Source organism: Rhinatrema bivittatum, chromosome 9 (assembly GCF_901001135.1).
Source record: "Rhinatrema bivittatum chromosome 9, aRhiBiv1.1, whole genome shotgun sequence".
Classification (NCBI taxonomy): Eukaryota; Metazoa; Chordata; class Amphibia; order Gymnophiona; family Rhinatrematidae; genus Rhinatrema; species Rhinatrema bivittatum.
This window is the reverse complement of record NC_042623.1, coordinates 53,685,716-53,707,555: the sequence shown is the minus strand read 5'-3', so window position 1 is coordinate 53,707,555 and position 21,840 is coordinate 53,685,716. Positions and strand designations below refer to the sequence as shown.

General features: G+C 43.1%; 1 protein-coding gene across 5 annotated transcripts in view; it reads right to left on the bottom strand.

Annotated features, from left to right (window-relative positions):
* Window positions 1-4,294: 4,294 nt before the first annotated feature.
* Window positions 4,295-21,840, bottom strand: part of HBP1 (HMG-box transcription factor 1) — a 52,057-nt gene continuing 34,511 nt past the window's right edge. For all 5 annotated transcript variants that reach the window (XM_029615329.1, XM_029615332.1, XM_029615331.1 and 2 more), the window contains exons 8-11: window positions 21,211-21,355; window positions 19,299-19,625; window positions 6,191-6,332; window positions 4,295-5,197 (exon numbers count right to left, since the gene is read on the bottom strand). In XM_029615329.1, coding sequence (XP_029471189.1) covers window positions 5,180-5,197; window positions 6,191-6,332; window positions 19,299-19,625; window positions 21,211-21,355 — 632 coding nt within the window. In that variant the 3' untranslated portion in view covers window positions 4,295-5,179. The remainder of the gene's footprint in view (window positions 5,198-6,190; window positions 6,333-19,298; window positions 19,626-21,210; window positions 21,356-21,840) is intronic.

Sequence of the window (21,840 nt, the reverse complement as noted above, 5' to 3'; positions counted from 1 at the left end):
TAAAGGGCAACCTCATAAGGTTAGACTTCAAAGTTGTATCAGCTGACCAATTTCTCAGCCATAGCTGACGCCTAGCTGCTATTACTGAAGCCACCTCTCTGGCGAAAGTGTGGACCAAATTACAGCCCACATCTGCCAAAAAGGTGGCTACTGGTTCCATCACTGCCCTGGACTTTACACCAGATTTATTGATCTCCTAAGAAATCAAGAGAGCAACCAGGGAACAATAGGAAGCTATCTGCAAATTCATTGCCATTGATTCAAAGGTCTGCTTAAAGAAAGCCTCAATTCTCCTATTCTGTGCATACTGCTCCTTGTTCTACAGGAATAGTCATCGGCTTGGTAACAGCACACACAAGCATATCCACCTTCAGAAAACTTAACTGCTCTCTCACAACTGGCTCCTGGGTGTACTGTCCTTCCAAGATCCATCCCCCTTTAAAATTAGGTTCTGGGATGCCCCATTCAAGATCAATTAGTTTTTGAATGGCCTCATAATAGGGAAGAAGCATAAGGTTTTACGCAAGGAAATCAAAATGGGATCTTTCTTTGGCTCAGACATGGATTCAGTCCCAGGTACTCCCAGCATCTTCAATGTCTGCAAAATCAGAGCCAGTAACTCATCTCTATGAAAGAACCTCAACATAGTTCAATCAGTCCTGGAGGAAGTTCCCCATCCTCCACGGAGTAAGGATCAGTCTCATTATCCAAGCCAGCTGGGTCCCTATCAGGAAGACTGGCTGCAGGCATACCCTAAGGCTTACCCACAGCACCAGGCATGTGGGATTTCACCGCTTGCGATCCTGACTTGTTAAAATTGTCTGGGGCTGGAAACTGCACCTGAAGGAAGGAGTACAGTCCTTGAAAACAATTTCTACCCAGGAAAAGGCAGAAGGATCCATGACAAAACCAGGGGGCAACTGTCCTGTGACCAGTGAACTACCTTCCCCCGCTGCCGAACCAGTTAGGAGAGCTCCAAAATCAGGCGAGCCTTCTGGCAGCTTTTTTTCTATTCCTGCACCAGGCTGGAAAGAACCAAGCTTAGTAAAATCAGACAGAGGTAACTCTCCCTTAGCCTCCAAACAGTGCTGACACAAATTAGAGGGAATGTCAGGTTGAGATGCCAAAACATGACAAGCATCACATAGGGAAAGGCGCTTAGGCTTCTTCGCTATGGGTGCCATCAGTTTGCCAATACACCCTAACAGGCGTCTGACAATAGTGCACCCAAAAAATTAGGTGCTCACAATAAGACGCACAACACTGTGACTTTATAAGTGCCCAAACTGAGCTCCCCCAGAACGCTCAGATAATGCGTGCAAAAAAGTACATGTGTATGTATACAGAAAAAGTACATGTGCACCCTGGTAAACGCTCCTGTGCACCCAACTAGGCGCACAACAGGCCACACATTCAGACGCCCAAGCATGATTCATAGGCGAGGTACAATAAGAACATAACAAAAGTACAGACAGCTTACAATAAAACAGCTCCCCTATGAGGAAAGACTAAAGAGGTTAGGACTTTTCAGCTTGGTGAAGAGACGGCTGAGGGGGGATATGATAGAGGTACGGTATTTAAAATCATGCGAGGTCTAGAATGGGTAAATGTGAATCAGTTATTTACTCTTTCGGATAATAGAAAGACTAGGGGGCATTCCATGAAGTTAGCATGGGGCACATTTAAAACTAATAGGAGAAAGTTCTTTTTTACTCAATGCACAATTAAACTCTGGAACTTGTTGCCAGATGTGGTTAGTGCAGTTAGTATAGCTGTGTTTAAAAAAGGATTGGATAAGTTCCTGGAGCAGAAGTCCATTACCTGCTATTAATTAAGATGACTTAGAAAATAGCCACTGCTATTACTGGCATCAGTAGCATGGAATAGACTTAGTTTTTGGTACTTGCCAGGTTCTTATGGCCTGGATTGGCCATTGTTGGAAACAGGATACTGGGCTTGATGGACCCTTGGTCTGACAAAGTATGGCATGTTATGTTCTTATCCAACGGAAACTGAAGAGGGCAGTCTGCAGTGCACAACAAACACGCAAAAACACCAAGGTGTACCACACAACAAACCAGACAAGCTTTAAAGCAGGGCATAACTGTAAGGGCTGCTGAACCCACCAGCCTGCCTCCTGTCCCCATGGAGGTGGGGACGACTGTCGGATCATGCGCTGAGCATGGAGACTGGGGGGAGGAATCCCTACTCAACTCCCCTTCTCTTTATCATTTTTTTTAAATTACCTTTTACCTGAGTGCTGCCCATCCCAGCCGAGTACAAGGTTGATCTCTGGCTACAGGGGTAGCGGGCATCAATCTTCACAGTCCTGCTTGGCTTCCTGCGCCCACTTGCCTTTCAGCTGTGTGTGTGTGTGGGGGGGGGGGGGGGTTGTTTTTTTACAGCTAAGTCTGTAGCAGTTGGAAAAAACAGCTACCGGACTAGGGCACTCAGCTGAGGGACCACAGAGATCACCTCAGAAATTCTCAACTGAGGGAGGGACCATAAGGTATCACCACAGGAAAGCAGAGTGAATTACATTTCCTTCTTTTCTCCTTCTAAAACTTAAAGCAATCTCCAATAGAGATGCACATCCACCATCTGCTGGAGACGGAGAATACTGACGGGCTGATGTCACTGCAGGGGTATATATACTGGGATGTCAGCTTTGCTCCTTCTCCATCTGCTGGCAGAGGTCCATAATTCACTGGTTTTGGATTCACCTGCAGGAAGCTGGGTTAACCTGGCAGGAAGAGATGGGAAAAATAAAACCGGAAGGCGTGGGTATTGGGAAGAGAGAGTCAGGAGAAAATGTGCAAAAGAATTAAATAGGTAACAGAGTGAAAATGGATCAAGTTGCAGGCAGCACACTGGAAATGAGATACAGATAAAGGGTGAGGAGTGGGTGGCAGATATTCAAGGACCAGAACAGAGGGAGTACCCAATTTATCCACTTTGATACCCTGTCCCCTCCCCAAGCACTAGTTTCTTGTGCTCCAGTTCTGTTGGATGCCACAGCTCTGCCAACTTTTCTTTACTTTTCAATCCTTACCTCTTCTGTTTGGCCCTCTTTAGCCTTTATGGTAAATGACAGCCAAATATGACTAAAAAAATTCAATTATTTATTGCAGAGCTTCTCAAACTAGTCCTTGGGACCCCCAGTTAGGTGGATTTACAGGATATCCAGACTGAATATGCATGAGATATAAATTTTATAAATAAATAAATTTAACTCCCCTAGCAAGCATTCATAGGCAAGGTACAAGAACATAACAAAAATACAGACAGCTTACAATAAAACAAATGCAATAAAACCACATCTACATAAAATGCCAGCTAAAGTATGTCCACATCATAAAGGGCACCCCTAATAAATGGCTACTACCAACAAAGCTTGATTCAGATATCTTTTCCTATCTAACCCTAGGGCAAAAAAGCTTCCTGCCAAATGCCTGTTTAAACCCCTTGACCTTTTATCCTAAATCATTTTATGCACACCTCAGTGCAAGTGTCGTTGGGAAGGATACTGCAAAGCATTGGTCCTGCAACCACAAATGTTTGGTCGCTGGTCTCACACAAGCAATATTGTTTTATAGATGGTACCTCCAATTAGTTTTTTTCCTGAGATCTTAGAGAATGAATAGGTATATTAACTTTCAAAGACGCACTCATGCAGGAAGGGACCACAGAATGCAGCACCTTGAAAATTAAGCATTAAATCTTAAATCTCACATGCCATCCCACCGAGATCCAGTGCAATGAATCAGAAATTTGCATAATGTGATGTCTTCTTGCTGCACCACTAACAACCCAGGCTGCCACATTCGGGGCAATCTGAGGTGCCCACACACTGGACACCCTAACAGAACAGAATTGCAATAGTCCAATCCATTTAACACCACCAATATATGGAAATGTTTCTCCTGCATATTCATTGTGGATAATCTGTGGGTTCTGCAGGACGGGTTTGAGGAGCTCTGCTTTTAGTATCAATTCAAACCAAAAAAGTGGATTTTTTTTTTTTTTTATGGGGGGGGGGGGTAAGTAGCAAGATATTTTACATGTGTCAGATTAACTGAAAACACATTAATAAAATATTTCAGTAAATACTTGGTAATAGCAGCAGATGGAATTCTTTGTTGTAAAAAGCAAACCCTTCCTCAGCTCCCGTCTTTCTGCTAAAGAAGGTCGACCCTACAAAAGGATTCAGATCTGGAATAAGGAACTAGGGGTGATGGGAGAAGCTATTAATACCCAGTGCACATATACTTTACAAAAAAAACTCTCCACAAAGCACATTTTGACATTTTATTTGAAATATACAAGAATATAATGTGCAAAAATCTGAGGGGTAACATCATGTAGACATGAGCCAGGAACTGAAATTAATTTACAGCTGTGATTCTGGAGTAGAACACCATTGGTTTAGTAAAACAAAGCCATAATTGGAGACGTTCACAATGAAGCAGCTGTAAAGATAGTGCATCTGTTCTCATTTTATTGGACAGTTGCAAGAGAAAAGTAAAGTGCACGTGTTGCACGCAGAGTAAGTGCAAAGTATGCCTCATCATAAAGTTGTCTTCTATGGCAAAATAAAATATCGTCAGAATATGTGGCCAGAAGGTTACAAGCAGGTGACTCCCTTGCTATCTCTCCATTATCCACCTGCCACATGGTAATGTAGCCCAATGGCGGCAGGCAGCGCTCCCAAATCAGAGTTCATGTGTTCTGCATTAACATCATGAGAGGGAAATCCCAATTTCCAGCGTCCGAGTAAATTAGGTTTGTGCAATATATATTAATAAGCAGTAATGTCAATGTATAAACAGCAGTTATGTAGTTTAAAATTCAACTTTTATACATTTTTAAATTCATTTATACACTCCTCTTCCTACTTAGCACCACAGGATATCAGTTTTCAAGCCTACATTACCTGATACATATATGATGTTTGGAAGAAACATAAGGCAATTTGGTTTAAAGTATTGATAGCTTTAACTTAATGCTCTATTTTAGAAAGCAAACCCTCACTCAGATTGACAACGCTACCATTATTGTATGGTCAGACAAGTTCACGATGAATGGTGATATCTTGCAAAACCATTTTCTTAAGTCTTCTCTCCATCAACGTTGACAGCAGTTTTAAAAATACGAACTTAAGAAAAGTCAAAGTTCCGGTTTAATGTTGTTGTGAGCCCTGTGAAAACCAAGTCCAGAAAAAAAAAAAAAAATTGTAAAACACTTGCACGTCAAAGATAAAAAGATATTTCAAAAGATATTTTCACAAATGTGAAAATCACTAAGTGTGTCAGAGATTAAATTACAGAACCTTATCTACTACAAAGCAGAAACTCATCTATTGGGACCACATAAAAGCTAACTTTTTTCATTCTTCCACATAACAATAATATAACCTGTAAGGTAAACTACGGTAGAACATTTTGTTCTTGTGAGAGACTAGGGCAACACTAAACCCAACGCTTTGCTGCTTCTATTGGAAGGGAGGCCAAGGAACCCTCTCTTTTTGTGTATCTGCCTTTTCCCTCTCAGCAGAAAGTTACGCAGAGCTTTGCCTCTACCCTCAGTGCTCATTAGAAGAGTAATCAGAGTGACAGCTCTGTGCATTTACTGGCAAGTAATGCTCATTAATACAGCACCCCAGCCCGGGTCCTACTCGAACTGTTTGCCATTAATGAGACAAACTGCAGTACTGTCTGCGGCGCTTGAAATACATAAATCCACAGAAACAGCACACAGCAGGAATTCCTTCTTTAACAAAAAAAAGGTTTTAAGATTCTTGTCACAATATGTCCCTTTGTTCTTGGGAAAGAAAGGGCCGCGAGGTGGCAGGGAAGTAGGATTTAGTTCCGTTTCTGCTCTGACCCGCAGCACAGCCAGCCTGCCACGTGGGGAGGATGCGTCTCCTCTGCCACCATTTAAATACAGGGAGCAGAAGGGGAGGCCACCCATTCTGAGATCACGGCCAATGCTGCTAGCAGCACCATTTCAAGAAAAAGAAATAAAAAGGAGAGATTTCTGAAGAGGAGGAAGGATCAAGGTGGGGGGGGCTAGGAATGGTGACAGTGAACCCGTGCTCTGGTGCTTCCACTACCAAAGAAATCACTGGGGCCATTTAAAACGCCTCCGGGTTCTTATTTCTAATAAGTAGTTATGTGGTTGAAAAACATACTGAATTTGTTCTTTTCCTTTTCCAACAGTCAGGATTTAAACGTTTTTGTTCTTCAGCTAGTGCCTTAGCTTCTAGAGTATACATCTTCCTTTCTTCATTCTTCATTTTCTTCCATCTGTCACCCAGTATCACACTTATGGCTCTGCAGAATAAATATTTACAGAGATGTTAAGGCAAGAAGCTTGCTTTCCCATTTTTTAAAGTGTATTTTCTAAAATACTATTGTAACAGAAGCGGGGATGAGAGAAACTGCATGATGAGGTACTAGTGCCAGTAGAATCCCCGTTTCTGTGGTGCAGGAGAAACTGCAGGGCAAATTCAAGAAGTTATAGTTCATAAAACAGAAGGAATCATGAAATTCAGCCACCGGCTCTTAGGTTGGTCACTGTAGCATATAAACCCGCCACAGGACTTAATCAGCAGGGGCGCCAGTCAGCAACACCTTGATCTTCCATACTGATGCTATTTCTCATGTGTGCATTTTTCATAAACATTCAGCACTCAATGATCTTAAAAAAAACAACCTTTCATTCACTTATCTCATGCTTGGGTTGGTATAGGGGGTTAGGGAATCCAAGCTCTGGATGTTTAAAGGTTGCAATAGTGAAGACAGAGTTTGAAGGAGGATGGGCAAAGCAGGGGATTGAAGAACAGCATTTTTTTTTTTTTTTTTAGTTGTCAAAGCATCTTGGGGAACAAACAAACAGGAAATATCATATACAAAATACAATTATCATCATATACAGGCCTGGTTTTGGGCATAGGCATCTGCCCCCCCGCACTACTCGAAGACTTTTCATATTTTGTATTTTAAAGACTCATATGTGAAAAAAAACTAAATTAAATAGCTTAAATAAAAATGCTAATGTTTCAAAATTGGGTTCAAGCTAACTTCAGTCCTCTTCAAAACGTCAGAGAAACCGAGCATCAGGAATGTGCTCGCTCCACCCAGAAAATATCCCTAACACGACCAGTGAAGCCGGTAGCTGGGCCCTGCTCAGCATCTTCCAAACTGCATCGCGTGTGCCCACATGTCCACCAGAGCTAGAGAGTTAAGGAACCATGTGCTTTGAGAATTTTTAGAGTTCCCCCAAGTTTGGAGGAAACCAGCTTCAGCTGCGGCACCTTTGCCAGAACTAAAATAAGCATTTTCACAAGCTTGGCGCTATGAGTTGGAGCAGTTTTGGCACAGGCACCATTTCTCTTTCAATACATGGGAGATACGTTACACTCTTCAGCGCTGAAGGATAGTGGAAGTGTGCCAAGAGGATTAATAGATGAGGACAAGGACAAGAATTCCTCTACGACACATGGTAAGCGATCAGTGCAGAGACAGATGCCATTAACAATCTCTCCTCAGCCCAGATCTTCCACTGCTGCCATCCACTAGCAAAGACACCAGAGGCTCAGCAGCACACAAGGCTTTCTGGCACAGAGACACTTCGACTGGCACCAAATAAACAAAACAGATGGAAACTACACCTGCAAAATGGAAAAATTCCTTTGTCTATACCAATTCTGATTCCAGAATAGGATATTTTTTCCTCAGCTATTCCTTTCATCTATTTTTAAACTTATATTCTGCTGCTTCTAACACTGCTGTTCAGTGCAGATTACAAATAAACATTCATAAATTTAAAATACACAAACAAAATGCATCACTTAAAACTGAATCTTTAACACATTCTGTGGTGGACTGGAATTTGGGAAAAAACAAGACTGATGTGGAAGGCTTGCTACCACCAGTGCCTCCAATTTTGGAAACCGTGCCTTCCACGTTGGACGTTCAATCCATTATTCTGCCTTATCACTGTAGAGATGAAAAGATGCAAACACAAATCCATTTGTAATCTCATGACTTCCCTTCTTCAAGAGAGAGGACAACTCTAGAAGACCCTTCCATTTTACTGTCTGCTTCACAGGAAGGCTCCAAGACATCTTACCTACTTCTCTATCATGCCATTCAAATGATGAAGAGTCTTCCATTGGATCTATCCCCTCAATATCATACATCTCCTCCTAAGGACATGACTTCCCTTACTTAGCGGTATGAGACGCTTTCGTCTGAATTTTTGATGGCCCGCACGTGCAAATATCGGGGTTTATGCGCGTAGCCGGGCCCTGCGTGCACTTTCAAAGGAGCTCGGCCACGCACATAACCCCCGGTACACGCAGAAATGCCGGGCCATCAGAAAGGGGCAGGCTGGGACAGCACCATTAGAATGTGTCCCAAGGAAGCGCACGCCGGCAGCCGGCTGGCACGCAGAAGTTACTTCAGCTCGGAAGTTGAAGTAAGTTTTAAAACAAAAAAAACCTAATCGTTGAGGGGGTAGGAAGGTTAGGTAGGGGTTTAGGGAAGCCCTACTTGCGTCGCTGCGCGTTGCTTTTTGAAATTCACCCCCCCCCCCCCAACCCACGTGCATAAGTCCTGACCCACCCGCACAGATTGTAAAATCCAGCACGTATGCGTGCTGGGAACCACGCACACATGGACACATGCATGGAGTTTCTGAACTCTATCCCTTTGTCCTTAGACGTAGCTCTTGGAGATCTGCATGCAAACCTTTTGCCAGGTAAATTTTGTTTTGTAATTTTGTTTGCACGTTTGCTTGCTAGGTGTGTAGGGATTTTCTGACTTATGTTTTTTAATTTTTAGATTATTGTCCTCTGACACAGACCAATTATTTTCCATTGTTAATGTGCACAAGACAGGCTGATGATAAAAGTTTCTATACCATTTACCAAGCTCGACTGCCCCTTGGTTTTTGTTTACATACTTTGCTAAGTTTTTGAAAGCCTGCCTTTGTTCCAAAACCGGCCAAAGAAATTCCATTCAGTTTGCAAGAGGCAGAATCTATAGAACACGTTTGAATTGCTCAAATACATTGACAGTAATGACGACAGAAAAAGACCAAATGGTTCATCCAGTCTGCCCAGCGAGTATCTGCTGCTCCGTGCAGGGTACACCCTAAGGGTAGTAAATGCTGTTCCGTTCCAGCTACCCCCAAGCCTTATGTTCAGGGTAGTAATAGTTACAATCAAAACCAAGCAACTGTCAAACCTGTAACAAAGTGACTGCTACCGACATTTTTATGGGGTAAGCAGCCTTCTTGATAATTCAGACACTGCTGTTTGAACATGCTTTCCTTTTCAACTTGCAATCACCACACAGAAGCCTCTATCCCCTCAAAATTATCAATAACCAATCATAGAGAGGAAATAACTTATTTATTGTCAAACCATCATTATGCTATTATTTAAACCAAGAGAAATTCATCAGAACTTAGTGTAAATCTTTTTTAATCCACTGTCTCTCGCTACGCAATGGGCCACAAACAGTATCAGCCGTTTGTCCAGCACTTCACTGTAATCATTTGACGTTGTCTCTCACAACTCACCCACAAATTTATTTAATCCATTTAAAAACCAATTTCCCTAAACCCAGAAAAATTTTATTTTATTATCAATTGTTCTCCATAAAAAATATACTTAGCTCCCACTTTTCAACTTACCATAGAAGCAGTCCTGTGCTTTTTCCCTATTGTCTACATATCAATATCCCGAACCAAAGAAGCTGGGACCCAGTGTTGGTTGTCATTTGAATCTAACTCCCCTTCTTGCCCCCACTGTCGAAACAGAGAGCAATGATGCAGTTGCTTCAAAAGCATCAAGGCTAATTGGTTAAGGGTAGTAATCCCCATGCCTTCTGTTAAGGGTAGTAAGGTTACCCCCATACACCCTTCATTTCCAATCTCTAGCATTTAGGGATCTGCATTGTTCATCCCATGTCCATTCAATCATCTAATCAACTAGCAGCAGTTCCAGTGTAAAGCAAAGTTGCTTACCTTGTAATAGGTGTTATCCCAGGACAGCAGGATGTAGTCCTCACATATGGGTGACATCATTGATGGAGCCCTATCATGGAAAAACTTTCTGTCAAAGTTTCTAGAAACTTGACTGGCATCCTAAGCCCACTAAGCAAGCCCAGCATGCCATGATATTCTCAGCCACAAGGGTCTCCCTTCAATCTCGTATGTAGCAATAAGCTTTAGCAAAAATAAAATAAAACGTATCGGACCCAACTCTGCGGGGCGGCGAGTGGGTTTCGTGAGGACTAGATCCTGCTGTCCTGGGATAACACCTATTACAAGGTAAGCAATTTTGCTTTATCCCAGGCCAAGCAAGATGCTAGTCCTCACATATGGGTGATTAGCAAGCTAGAGGCTGAGTCATTTGGTAGAGAAGCAACACTGAAGAATTGTTGGTGAAAATGAGGCAGCCGAAAATCACAGCAGGCTGGATGTAGAAGGAGTTGGGGTTATACTGGAAACAAGTTCTTTAAGACAGATTGTCCGTAGGCTGAATCTTGTCATCCTTTGTCCAAACAGTAATGAGCTGCAAAGGTGTGAAGAGAACTCCATGTTGCAGCTTTACATATGTCGAGAACTGGCACTGAACGATAGTGTGCTACTGAGGTTGACATTGCTCTTACTAAATGTACTTTTACTCGCCCTTGGAGAGGAAGGCCTGCTTTTTCATAACAGAACTCTATACAATCTGCTAGCCAGTTGGACAGAGTGTGCTTGCCCACTGGGTTACCCAGTTTGTTTGGGTCAAAAGAAACAAAGAGTTGAGTGGATTTCCTGTGGACTGCAGTGCGGTCTAAGTAGTATGCTAGCACACGCTTACAGTCCAAGGTATGTAAAGCTCTCTCACCTTGGTGAGAATGAGGTCTTGGAAAGAATGTGGGCAAAACTATGGATTGATTTAAATTGAATTCCGTAATTATTTTGGGAAGAAATTTTGGGTGTGTACGGAGTACCACCCGGTCATGTAGGAATTTTGTGTAGGGTGAGTATGTGACAAGTGCTTGTAACTCACTAACCCTTCTAGCAGATGTAATGGCTATTAGGAAGATAGTCTTCCATGTAAGAAATTTAAAATCGCAGGAATTCATGGGTTCAAAGGGAGAACGCATGAGCCTTGTTAACACCAAATTATGGGCCCTTTCTGTGACTGGTGGCCGTATTGGTGGTTTAAGGTGAGTTAAACATCTCATAAATCTACTGACAAAAGGTTGTACGGATATTGGTGCATCTCCCATCTTATTATGGTAAGCAGAGATTGCACTTAAGTGTACTCGCACAGATGAGGTCTGGAGACCAGAGTCTGAAAGATGACATAAGTAGTCTAGCAAAGAAGGTGTGGGGCAGGAGAAAGGGTCAATGTCCTTTTGCGTGCACCACAAAGTAAATCTTTTCCATTTGAAAGAATAGTTCTTCCGTGTGGAAGGTTTACGTGAAGCTATAAGCACTTGAGAAACATTAGTGGAAAGATGGAATGGTTGTAAGATCAAGCTTTCAACATCCATGCTGTTAGAGATAGGAATTGAAGGTTGGGATGGCGCAACCTGCCCTGATCTTGAGTTATGAAAGTAGGAGCTACACCCAGGCGAATTGGCTCTGAGATCGAGAAGTATGGGAAACCATATTTGTTGAGGCCAATGCAGGGCTATAAGTATCATGGATCCCTTGTCCTCTTGTAGCTTCACTAGAGTTTTGGTTATTAGTGGTATCGGAGGATACGAGTATAGAAGGCTTGAGTTCTAAGGGTGAGCAAAGGCGTTCTTGGCTGGCTGGTGTTTCTGTTTGTGCAGAGAGCAGAACCTGTCCACCTTGTGATTCAGGTCTGATGCAAAGAGGTCTATTGTTGGTCGCTACTAAAGGATCCAGGGACCATTCGTGAGGTTAGAACTAACGACTGAGGCGATCTGCAACTACGTTGTGGATGCCCGCTAGATAAGTGGCCCGGAGAAACATGGAATGTGTCAGGGCCCAGTCCCAAATCTGTGCTGCTTCTTGACAAAGGAGATATGAGCCTATACCTCCCTGTTTGTTCAGGTACCACATGACTACTGTGTTATCGTTTGAATTAGAACAGTCTTGTGTGAAAGGCAGTCCTTGAATGCATGTACAGCATAACGAATAGCTCGAAGTTCCAGGAAATTGATTTGAAATGTTGCTTCGAGTTTTGTCCAAGTACCCTGTGTTTGGAGATTGTCTATATGAGCTCCCCAACCTAAGGTGGATGCATCTGTAGTTAAATTTATCTGTGGGACTGGTTGTTGGAAGGGTAGGCCCTTGCGCAAGTTGTCTCTGTTTGCCCACTAAAGGAGAGATGAACGTAGCTTGTGGGTTACTTGAATTGGAGACGACAGTGGTTGAATGGCTTGTATCCATTGTGACCTTAATGTCCATTGGGTTATTCTCATGGCTAATCTGGCCATAGGAGTGACATGAACTGTGGAGGCCATGTGACCTAGTAAAGTGAGAATCTGATCAGCTGTCGCTTGTTTCTGCAAGTGTAGCGAGTTTGCTAATAAGGAGAGTGTTTCTGCCCGATCCTCGGGTAGGAAAGCTCTTGAAAGGATGGTGTTCAATTCTGCTCCGATGAATTGAAGCAGGTGAGACAGGATGAGATGGGATTTTTGGTAATTGATGAGAAACACCATCGAGTGCAGCAGAGTGATTGTTCGTCTGAGAGAAACAAGAGCTCCTTGTTGAGACTGACTTCTGATGAGCCAGTCGTCCAGGTATGGGAAAACGTGTACACTTTCTTTGTGTAATTGAGCTGCTACTACTGCCAGGCATTTCGTGAATACTCTGGGTGCTGAGGCAAGTCCGAATGGTAGTACCCTGTATTGGAAATGCTGTTGACCCACCAGGAAACGCAGATATTTGCGATGAGGAGGGAATATTGGAATGTGTGCATAAGCGTCTTGTAGATCCAGAGAACAAAGCCAATCTCCTGTCTGAAGAAGGGGAAGCATGGTGCCTAGAGAAACCATCCTGAACTTTTCTTTCCTTAGAAATTTGTTGAGATTTCTGAGGTCTAGGATGGGACATAGGCCTCCTGTTTTCTTTGGAATGAGGAAATAACGGGAGTAGAATCCTCTGCCCTACTGATTCCGGGGTACCAGTTCTACGGCTCTGGTTCTCAGAAGGGTGGATAATTCTGCTTGCAGATGAATAATGTGATTTTTGTTTATCGAAAAGGGCCTTGGAGGAGAGTCTCTTGGAATTGATAGGAAATTGAGTTGGTAACCTCGTGATATTATTGAGAGTACCCATTGGTATGTTGTCAACTGGAACCAATGATTGTAGAAGAAGGAGACTCGACCTCCTACTGGTAAGTTTGGGTTGGGATTGTGGAGATGGCTTTTGCTCTCTGGCGCCCGCCTCAAAAACCTGCAGCTGGTCCTTTCTGCGCTGGCGGTTGAGGCCTAGTGGTTCTAGGCTGTCTGGGCTGAGATCTTTGCTGTGGACGACAAGATCTACCCCTAGATGCCGGTGGATAATACCTTCTCGGCCTGTAGTATGGTTTTCTGGCATCCTTTCTTGGTGGACGGTGGGACGCTGATGAGGAAGAGTCTTGTGGAACCGCAGATAATTGACGCAGTGTCTCTGTGTGTTCTTTAAAGTTGGGCCACTGCGTCCTGTACCTTTGACCCAAACAGGTTATCGCCCACGCAGGGCAAGTCCACCAACTTATCCTGTACCTCAGGCCTGAGGTCAGAAGCTTTTAGCCAGGCCCAGGGGCGTGCACTGATCCTGAAGCTGCAACCCTTGAAGAGGTTTTGAAGCTGTCGTAAGGCGCACGGACTTCATGCTTTCCAGCTTCTAGTCCCTTATGGATTATTGTTTGAGCTGCATCTTGGTATTGCTGAGGTAGGGAATCAGTGAGCTCCTGCATTTGCTTCCATAGATTCCTCTGGTATTGCGTCATATAGAGCTGGTAAGACGCTATCCTGGAGTTAAGCATAGTTCCTTGGAATACCTTTCTCCCTAGAGAATCCTGGAATCGATGATCCTTCCATGGTGGTGCAGAGGAATGAAGTCGTACTCTTTTAGATTTTTTCTGAGCCAACTCAACTACTATGGATTGGTGTGGTAGTTGTGACTTTTTGTAACCAGGGACATGTTGTTCAAGATATGTAGTGTCCACTCTCTTATTGATTGGCGGAACGGAACATGGATGTTCCCAAAGCCTAGGTTTTAATTCCAGGAGGACTTCGTGGATAGGAATGGCCAGGACTTCCTTGGGTGGATCCATGAATTGTAGGACTTTTAATGTCTGCTGCCTTGTATCTTCCTCAGACACTAAATTAAAAGGAATTGTGTCTGCCATATCTTTGATGAAGGTAGTGAAAGACAAGTCTTCTGGTGGAGACTTTTTCCTTCCTTCAGGAGGAGATGGCTCAGACATGAAGCTTTCAGATGATGAATCTGTATTTTTCTCCTCCCATGTGTCGTATGGTACCTGTTTGGAAGGAGAGGTAGGAGAAGACCTCGGTGGAAGTGATGGAACCACTGGTCTGAAGAGTCCAGGTTGAGGTTCATCAAGTGGGCCTTGTCCATGAACGTCCCCTAGTCGTGCAGGCTTAGTAGGGAGAGGTTGTGGTGGGATGGCACTGACAAGGGCGTCAAGTCTATCCATTAGCATTTGAAAAATTGAGATGTCCGATTGCCCTGGAGCCCCAGGCGTGGGTACTGGCATCGGGGATGTCATCAGGATCAGCGCTGGTCCTGGCATCGGTGCTTGTCTTGTCCTCAGGGATGGCCCAGGCATCGGTGTGGGCACCAGCATCGGCGGATGCACTGGTATCTGTGTGGGCACCGGCATCGACAATGGTGTCTGCTTCGGCAAGGGGGCATTGGCGTCGATGTTCCTGGAGCGCTTCTCACACCGCTTGGCGGATGAACTCGCTCAGTTCCTCCACAATAGCTGATGCAGGCAGAGCAGCTATACGTGGTGGCGGTGGGGGGCGTCATCGGCTCTACCACAGGGCCCTGTGGAGGCTCGATGTCCGGCACTTCGAGAGGTGGAGAATGCCTCGGTGTCTCTTGCAGTCTAGGTTGCTTGGCTCCCGACTTTTCCAGAGATAGTAGGGATTCCGGAATTGAAGAATACCGATGCCGATGTTTAGAACGTTGCTCCGTGGCTTTTTCAAGGCCCGATGTTGACTTTGTCGATGCCGCGGATGGGGGTCGGTGATGACCGGTCCCCCAAACCCTCCAGATGACGCTTTTTAAGAATTAACCTTTTCGATACTCTGGCCGGAGATGAATGGGTGGACGTCAATGTGGAAGGTAGCAGTTGGATGTGGAACAAAATGTTCCATCTTTTCTTGCTGTGCTTTCTGACCTTTAGCAGTCATTTCCGCACATTTTGGGCACGATGAGACATCATGGGACTGATCCAAACAAAGAACACGCTCAAGGTGTGGATCAGTAATCAACATCGTTCAATTACATTTGGGGCATTTTTTAAAACCTGTAGCCATGATCACAATGACAGCAGTCGATGGATGTGTGACTAAACGTTTTGTAAACTCGACAAGAGTCAGAAGGAATATTCCTCTCACTGGCCAGTGGTTAAAGAGAGACCCCGATGTGGGAGTGAGAAAAAATGAAATTTTAATCTGATTTTTAGTCAGAATTGTGTGAAGAATTTCACACAGGGTTCCTCAGCGCAGAAAAACGAAGACTGAAGGGAGACCCCTGTGGCTGAGAATATGGCAAGCTGGGCATGCTCAGTGGGCTCAAGATGCCAGCCTAAAGTTTCTAGAAACTTTGACAAAGTTTTCCATGATAGGGCTCCATCAATGATGTCACCCATATGTGAGGACTAGCATCCTGCTTGTCCTGGGATAAAGACTTCTTCAGGAACATCAAGCAAGGATCTGGCAAACACCTTTACCCACCTTCCCAGTAGTAAGAAAGATCTCAAATAGAGAGTTCACCCATGGCCAGAAGATCATAAGCTCTAGCTCCTGCATCAAGCAGTAGTAGTAAAGTCAGCTTTGAAAAAACTAAAAGCTCTAAAACATTCCAATACCCCTCCTAGAAAAGATGTCAGGATAACGCTGTAAAAAAAAAGGTGTTCCATGCAGCCACGGTCAATGCCGGGATAGTGGCTCAACAGTTGCATATAGCGCACTATATGTATTCCTGCCTGCAAACACTGCAGTCTATGGCAGAAAAACTTCCAGGAAATAAAATGGACCAATTAATTCCAGTAATACAAGAGGCTGAAGAACATGGTAAACATCTAAATCAGACTGGCAGACAATGCCTATGATACCTCTTCCAAAACTTCTGCAGTGGCTATTGGAGCCAGAAAGCTGGCTATGCTGCTTGCACTCAGATTCCATGAAGATGTGCATAAGAAACTGGCAGATGCTCCATGCACGGATAATTTCTTTGTAGAAAAGATAAAGGGGACTAGATCCTATTAAAAATCACTGTGCTAACCTCCTTTCCTTTTCGGCAATTATGACTGAACAACCCTCTACATCCAGACAGGGTCAGCATCAACCCTGCAGGAGAAAATACGTCTAACAATACACCTATCAGTGCCCGTGTCTTCAGTAACAGCATCAGAACAGGCCACATACTAAGGATAGATCACAACCTAAACATACGCAACACATGTAGAACAAGGCTAATCCACATTTTGTGACTAGTCAACACAAATCCTTCCTATTAACCTTTCACATCCTTCCAGTGGGGGGAAGAGGGAAGATTTCAGTATTTCAAAGCAGCATGGTCTTTGGTAACAAAAGACATTTTGATACTGAAGATCATACAGCAGGGAAACAGACTGATTTCAAATCTACTCCCCCAAACATAGAAATGTAGAAATGACAGCAGAAAAGGACCAAATGGTCCATCCAGTCTGCCCCGCAAGCTTAAGGTAGTAACTGCCACTCTGAGGTTTCGCTCATCTTTCTCTTAAGGGTAGTAACTGTCGATCTGTGCAGTTATCCCCAAACCTTATGATATTCATAAAAATTTCAGCCAGTAGCATTTTTTACTGGGTGATGAGATTCCTTGAAAATTCAGACACTGTTGCTTGACGTGCTTTGCTTAAGGACTTCTTAGCTATCGAACAAGTCAACTCAACTTCAACAAGAGCTGTCGTCCCATTTAATGGCCAGTGTAGTAGAGCTTTTTCCATGACAACAATTCTCTGGCAACTAAGTTCATAGCTTAACTGTGTTGACTGAAAAAAATACGTTCTTAAATGTTTTTAATCTATCAGTTTCATAGAATGTCTGTCCTCTAGTGTTAGTACTATCGAAATAACACTTTATTAACTTGTTCCACACCCCTCATGATTTTACGAAACCTCTCATTATTATCTGTCTTTTCCAAGCTATTTCGCCTTTCTTCATAAGGGAGTCATTCCATTCCCTCGTACCATTTTTATGGCCCTTCTCGCTGCATTTTCTAATTCTGCTATATGGGAGAAGTATCCAGAAATGCAAAAAATACCTCCCTCATTGCGCCCTTTTTCAGATAATTAATGAATATTAAGCACTGGTCCCAGTAAAAATGTCTGAGGCGCTCCACTATTCACAACTTTCCATTGGGAAAACTGATCATGCAATACTGCGTTTGTTTCTATCATTTAACTAGTTCCCAATCCCTCCTATCCCATGACTTTTTCATTTCCTGAGGAATTCTGCATGGGGGTTATCATCAAATAACTTCTGACAATCCAGGTACATTACATTAACCAACTCACCCTTATCCATATGCTTATTTACACCTTCTTAATAATTCTAATACATAAGACTTCACTTTGAGGGTCTTCTCCCTTAAGTCATATGCACAGTAATTCTGTTCTTAACATTGGCATCCACTATTTCACCTGGCACTACCATCAAGCTCACTGGTCTGTAATTTCTTGGATCACCCAGGAGCACCTTTAGAAAAAACTGTTATACTGACTACCCTCCCACCTTAGGTAATTTATAGAGGAGGGTTTTATCTAGGCCCACTGCACTGGGAGTCTATGTTCCCTTGTATCAGTTGCAGTCACTTTATTTATATATTTAGTTAGTGCCTTTAAATACAATTTAGTTAACATCCCAGGCCAGATCTTATGGAAAGCTCAATGCCAGGAATTCCAAATGAAAGGAGTGAAATGGCAGAAATGGACAAGGTCAAGAATTGAAATGGCTAGAGCCAGGGCATACAGAAACTAGTATTTAAGAGGCAGCAAAGGTAACAAACATTCGGTAGTGGATGGATAAATCAGAATTTCCAAAAATGAAATGGCCATTACTGAAAATACCCCAAAACAGTTCCATTTTACTAATTATCATGCTACATTAATAAGTATATGCAAGATCAAAAGCCTGGGAGCCAGTGAAGAAGAGTAATGAGGTTGTAATGGAGGAAATGGAAAACAAAATGCCATAAAGGCCAAGTGTAAGTGTGAGAGAGCTCAGTTAGCAGCTTCCTTTTTAATGGCCAGTGGTGGCTCTTCCGCAGTGCCTGCTCAGTATTTTGCTGCTTTGTCTCATCATTCTCTCTGTATTTTGCCTCAGTGTGCTTTTCACAATGAAGCCCTTGACCTGACTTCTTCATGAAATGCTGGTCCATCAGATACTGGCCTGAATCAAAGCTCGGGGGGCTCTGGATCACACAAATTTCCCAAATACTGATTTGGGTATTTAAGACATTTTAAGGAACAAAACTCTTTACAATTTAAAAATTCTTCTGATCAAATATGAAATAAACAATCACTGCTCTCTCAACATGGTATCAACTATAGATGTAAAGCATAGTTCAAAAGCATACTCTATTGATGAATGAGGCAACATCTTAATATTGTACTAAACTAAAGCACACACAAAATGATCAGTTTTAAATAAGTACTGTATTTCCAGAACATAAAGCATATGAAAGGGGATCCAAAAAGAGAATCCCTATCAGGATCCTGTTTGATCTTCTGACATACTGAGAATGTAGGTCTGCATTAAAACTAAACTCAGAAGTTAAGGGGACCCACACACAGCGATCCCATGAGCTTGTTTTTCTTAATTGGGTAAGAAGGCTAAAAAGCTGCATGTACATCAGAAAAATGAACTGCAAAACGAGTTTTTCAGTATTTGGCAATAACCTTTCGGATGTTTTGTAAGCCTTCCTAGTAACGAAATAAAAATAAATTCTACCCAGCACGCAGTTTCTCCAAACCAATGAAATCTTCGACATTCATTTCTTGACATGCACCTGTATTATTAAATTAAATTTGTTACCTGTTATCTTTCCCTGGATACATCTGAGTATACTCGACTCTGTATTTTTTGGCAAAAAGCATGAAGGCATTCATTGGTCTTTTGCACTTGTTGGGAGAAGTGGCACTCACAGTGCCGGCAGTCCCTGAGCTGTGGCTTTTGACAGTTTTACTACACAAAGAGTTGGAAGAAAGCTGTGCTGAGCCCATAGACACACAGTCTTTACTGTACTCGGTTCTCTCCAAATCAGGACTGCTCGCTCCTCCACCTGATAGCGAGGCGCGCCGCTGACGTGCCATGCTACTTAATACATAAACTGCTGAAGAATCCATTGGGGTAAAATCATAGCTAGAATGACAAAAAGCAATCAACGTGGGAATTAGGATTTCAAGACAATTAGCCAGAATAAAATGAAGATGTGATGGCATACCCAATACAAATAATGCACGCAGACAAACTAATATCCAGCATTTACGCACCTGATACAAAACGTGCTCACTGGGTAGTCCCACCTTACTCCTTCCCTTTAGGTGAGGGAAAAGGGTAACCAAATAAATTTGTCCCCTGGTGAGTACACATCCCACACTGGTGGAGTCCTCATTCCCTTCCATGTTATCCTCCTTCCTCCTCTTGGGAGTAACTCTCTCCCCCTCCTCCAGTCACAGCTCCCATAAGCCCCCCTCTTCCCTTCTCCATCCCCTTCAACCACTACTCTTGCTTTTTCTCTACCCTGCTCCCTACAGACCTCTCACTCTCTCTCCCCCCTCCCTATCCTCATTCTCCTCCCTGGCCCTCGCACACCGGCTTCCTTCTCTCCCCTCCCCAAAGAGTCTGATCAGGGCTAAAAACATATCCTCCCCTAGAACCTCAAAAGTATTTCAGCCCAATGCTTCTGCACCAGGGCCTGCCAGCTAAGACAATGCAGCTGTCCCGGATGACCGGGCAAGTGCATTTTCAAACTTCTGCTGATTTTGTTTCCATCTTTTAGCACGGTGAAGGCCATTCATCCCACTGCAGCATAAAAGCTTCTAAAACTTCAAGTGTAGTACAGATAGTCTTATGCCATCTAGTGGCTATAAATGGATCATCCGTGATCTCAACTCCATGAGCACGGCTTTCTGCTTGGGAATGACAAACCATCTTCCCTATGAAATGTTTTATACTGTGGATAAATGGAAGCTCCTCCAGCCATTGCAACGCTTTACTTCCACCTGCATTTTACATTCAGCACCCAACGCTATCGCTCTTAATACAGTATTTCCATGTGTATATAAGAAAGTTTGTATTTGCTTAGTAAAGTCCAACACAGGACAATATTTCCACTCAATCCATATAGGACTCCTAAAAAGTACCCTCTCTATATTCCTGAGTCTACAAATACTGCATATCACTCAACTCACCCTCGGAGCAAGACAATTATCTTAATCACATTATTTGCTTGCAAACATCACAGCGACAGCCATTAACTTAAACATTTAAAATGTATCACCCCTGCCCCCAAGTCCCCATATAGATTCATTACTACTACTAAACACCTCTATAGCAATACTCAACCTATGCAACACTGTACAAAAAAACATATAAGGGATAGTCCCTGCTCAGTAGAGCTTACAATTAAATCAAGACAAACATATAGGCAAAGAGAGACTTGGAGAATCTCATTTATTAAGATAATGGTTAAAAATTAATGAGGCTGTAAGAAGACCAATCCAGGATTAAGATTTGTAATGGCATAACCTTTTTACATATCAGAATGTCACAAACTTCTAACTCATTATGCTTCTGTAGGTTGAGGAGGAGAATACTGGTAAAACTAGCAATGTTACAACTAAACTTTAGTCCTCTGCTGGATATACACATCCAGTGTGGGCAACAGACTTATTTCTGTACGCAACTTAGAAACTGAAGGAAAAACAAACAGTAAATAATGTACCTCTTAAAGGTATCAAAAACACCTGAATCATCAAAGTTAATGGCATCAGGGTGTCCAGGAGGTAGACAGATATCTCCAATGTGCATTTCATAGCAGGGAATGCCATGCTGAACCACAGTCAGACTTGGATAAAAAGACGACCAACCTGCAAGAATAAAGAACACAATTCAACTTTTTCAGTACTCTACCCATTCGTAAGCACTTGCTGTAACAGAAACCTCTAAGAAAGCTAGAAGATGTCCACAGATAAGGACCATGCGGTCCATCCTGACCACCTGTGCTATCAAAGATGCAACTCAATTGGTAATGATCTCCCTCTCATGCTAAATACATTAATAAAACAGAGCGTGTATGTGTTTCTGTCCCAAGGATTAGTAACAGGCACGTGCTGCACAAGATTATTAGAACAGCACTGAAGGACTATGCAACATGAATTTCAATGCCAAAACTTCCAGTGTTCAGGTGCGCCCCAGACAATAAATGCAGCCGTTCACTAGGTATCAAGAAGGAAATACACAAATTAGATCATTGCAGTAGCAACCCCTTCTACCACTATAAGCATCAGTGGGTTTTCAGACCTGATCCTCAGAGCCGCTTTATTCCTGGGGGACAACCAAGGATAGCAAATTA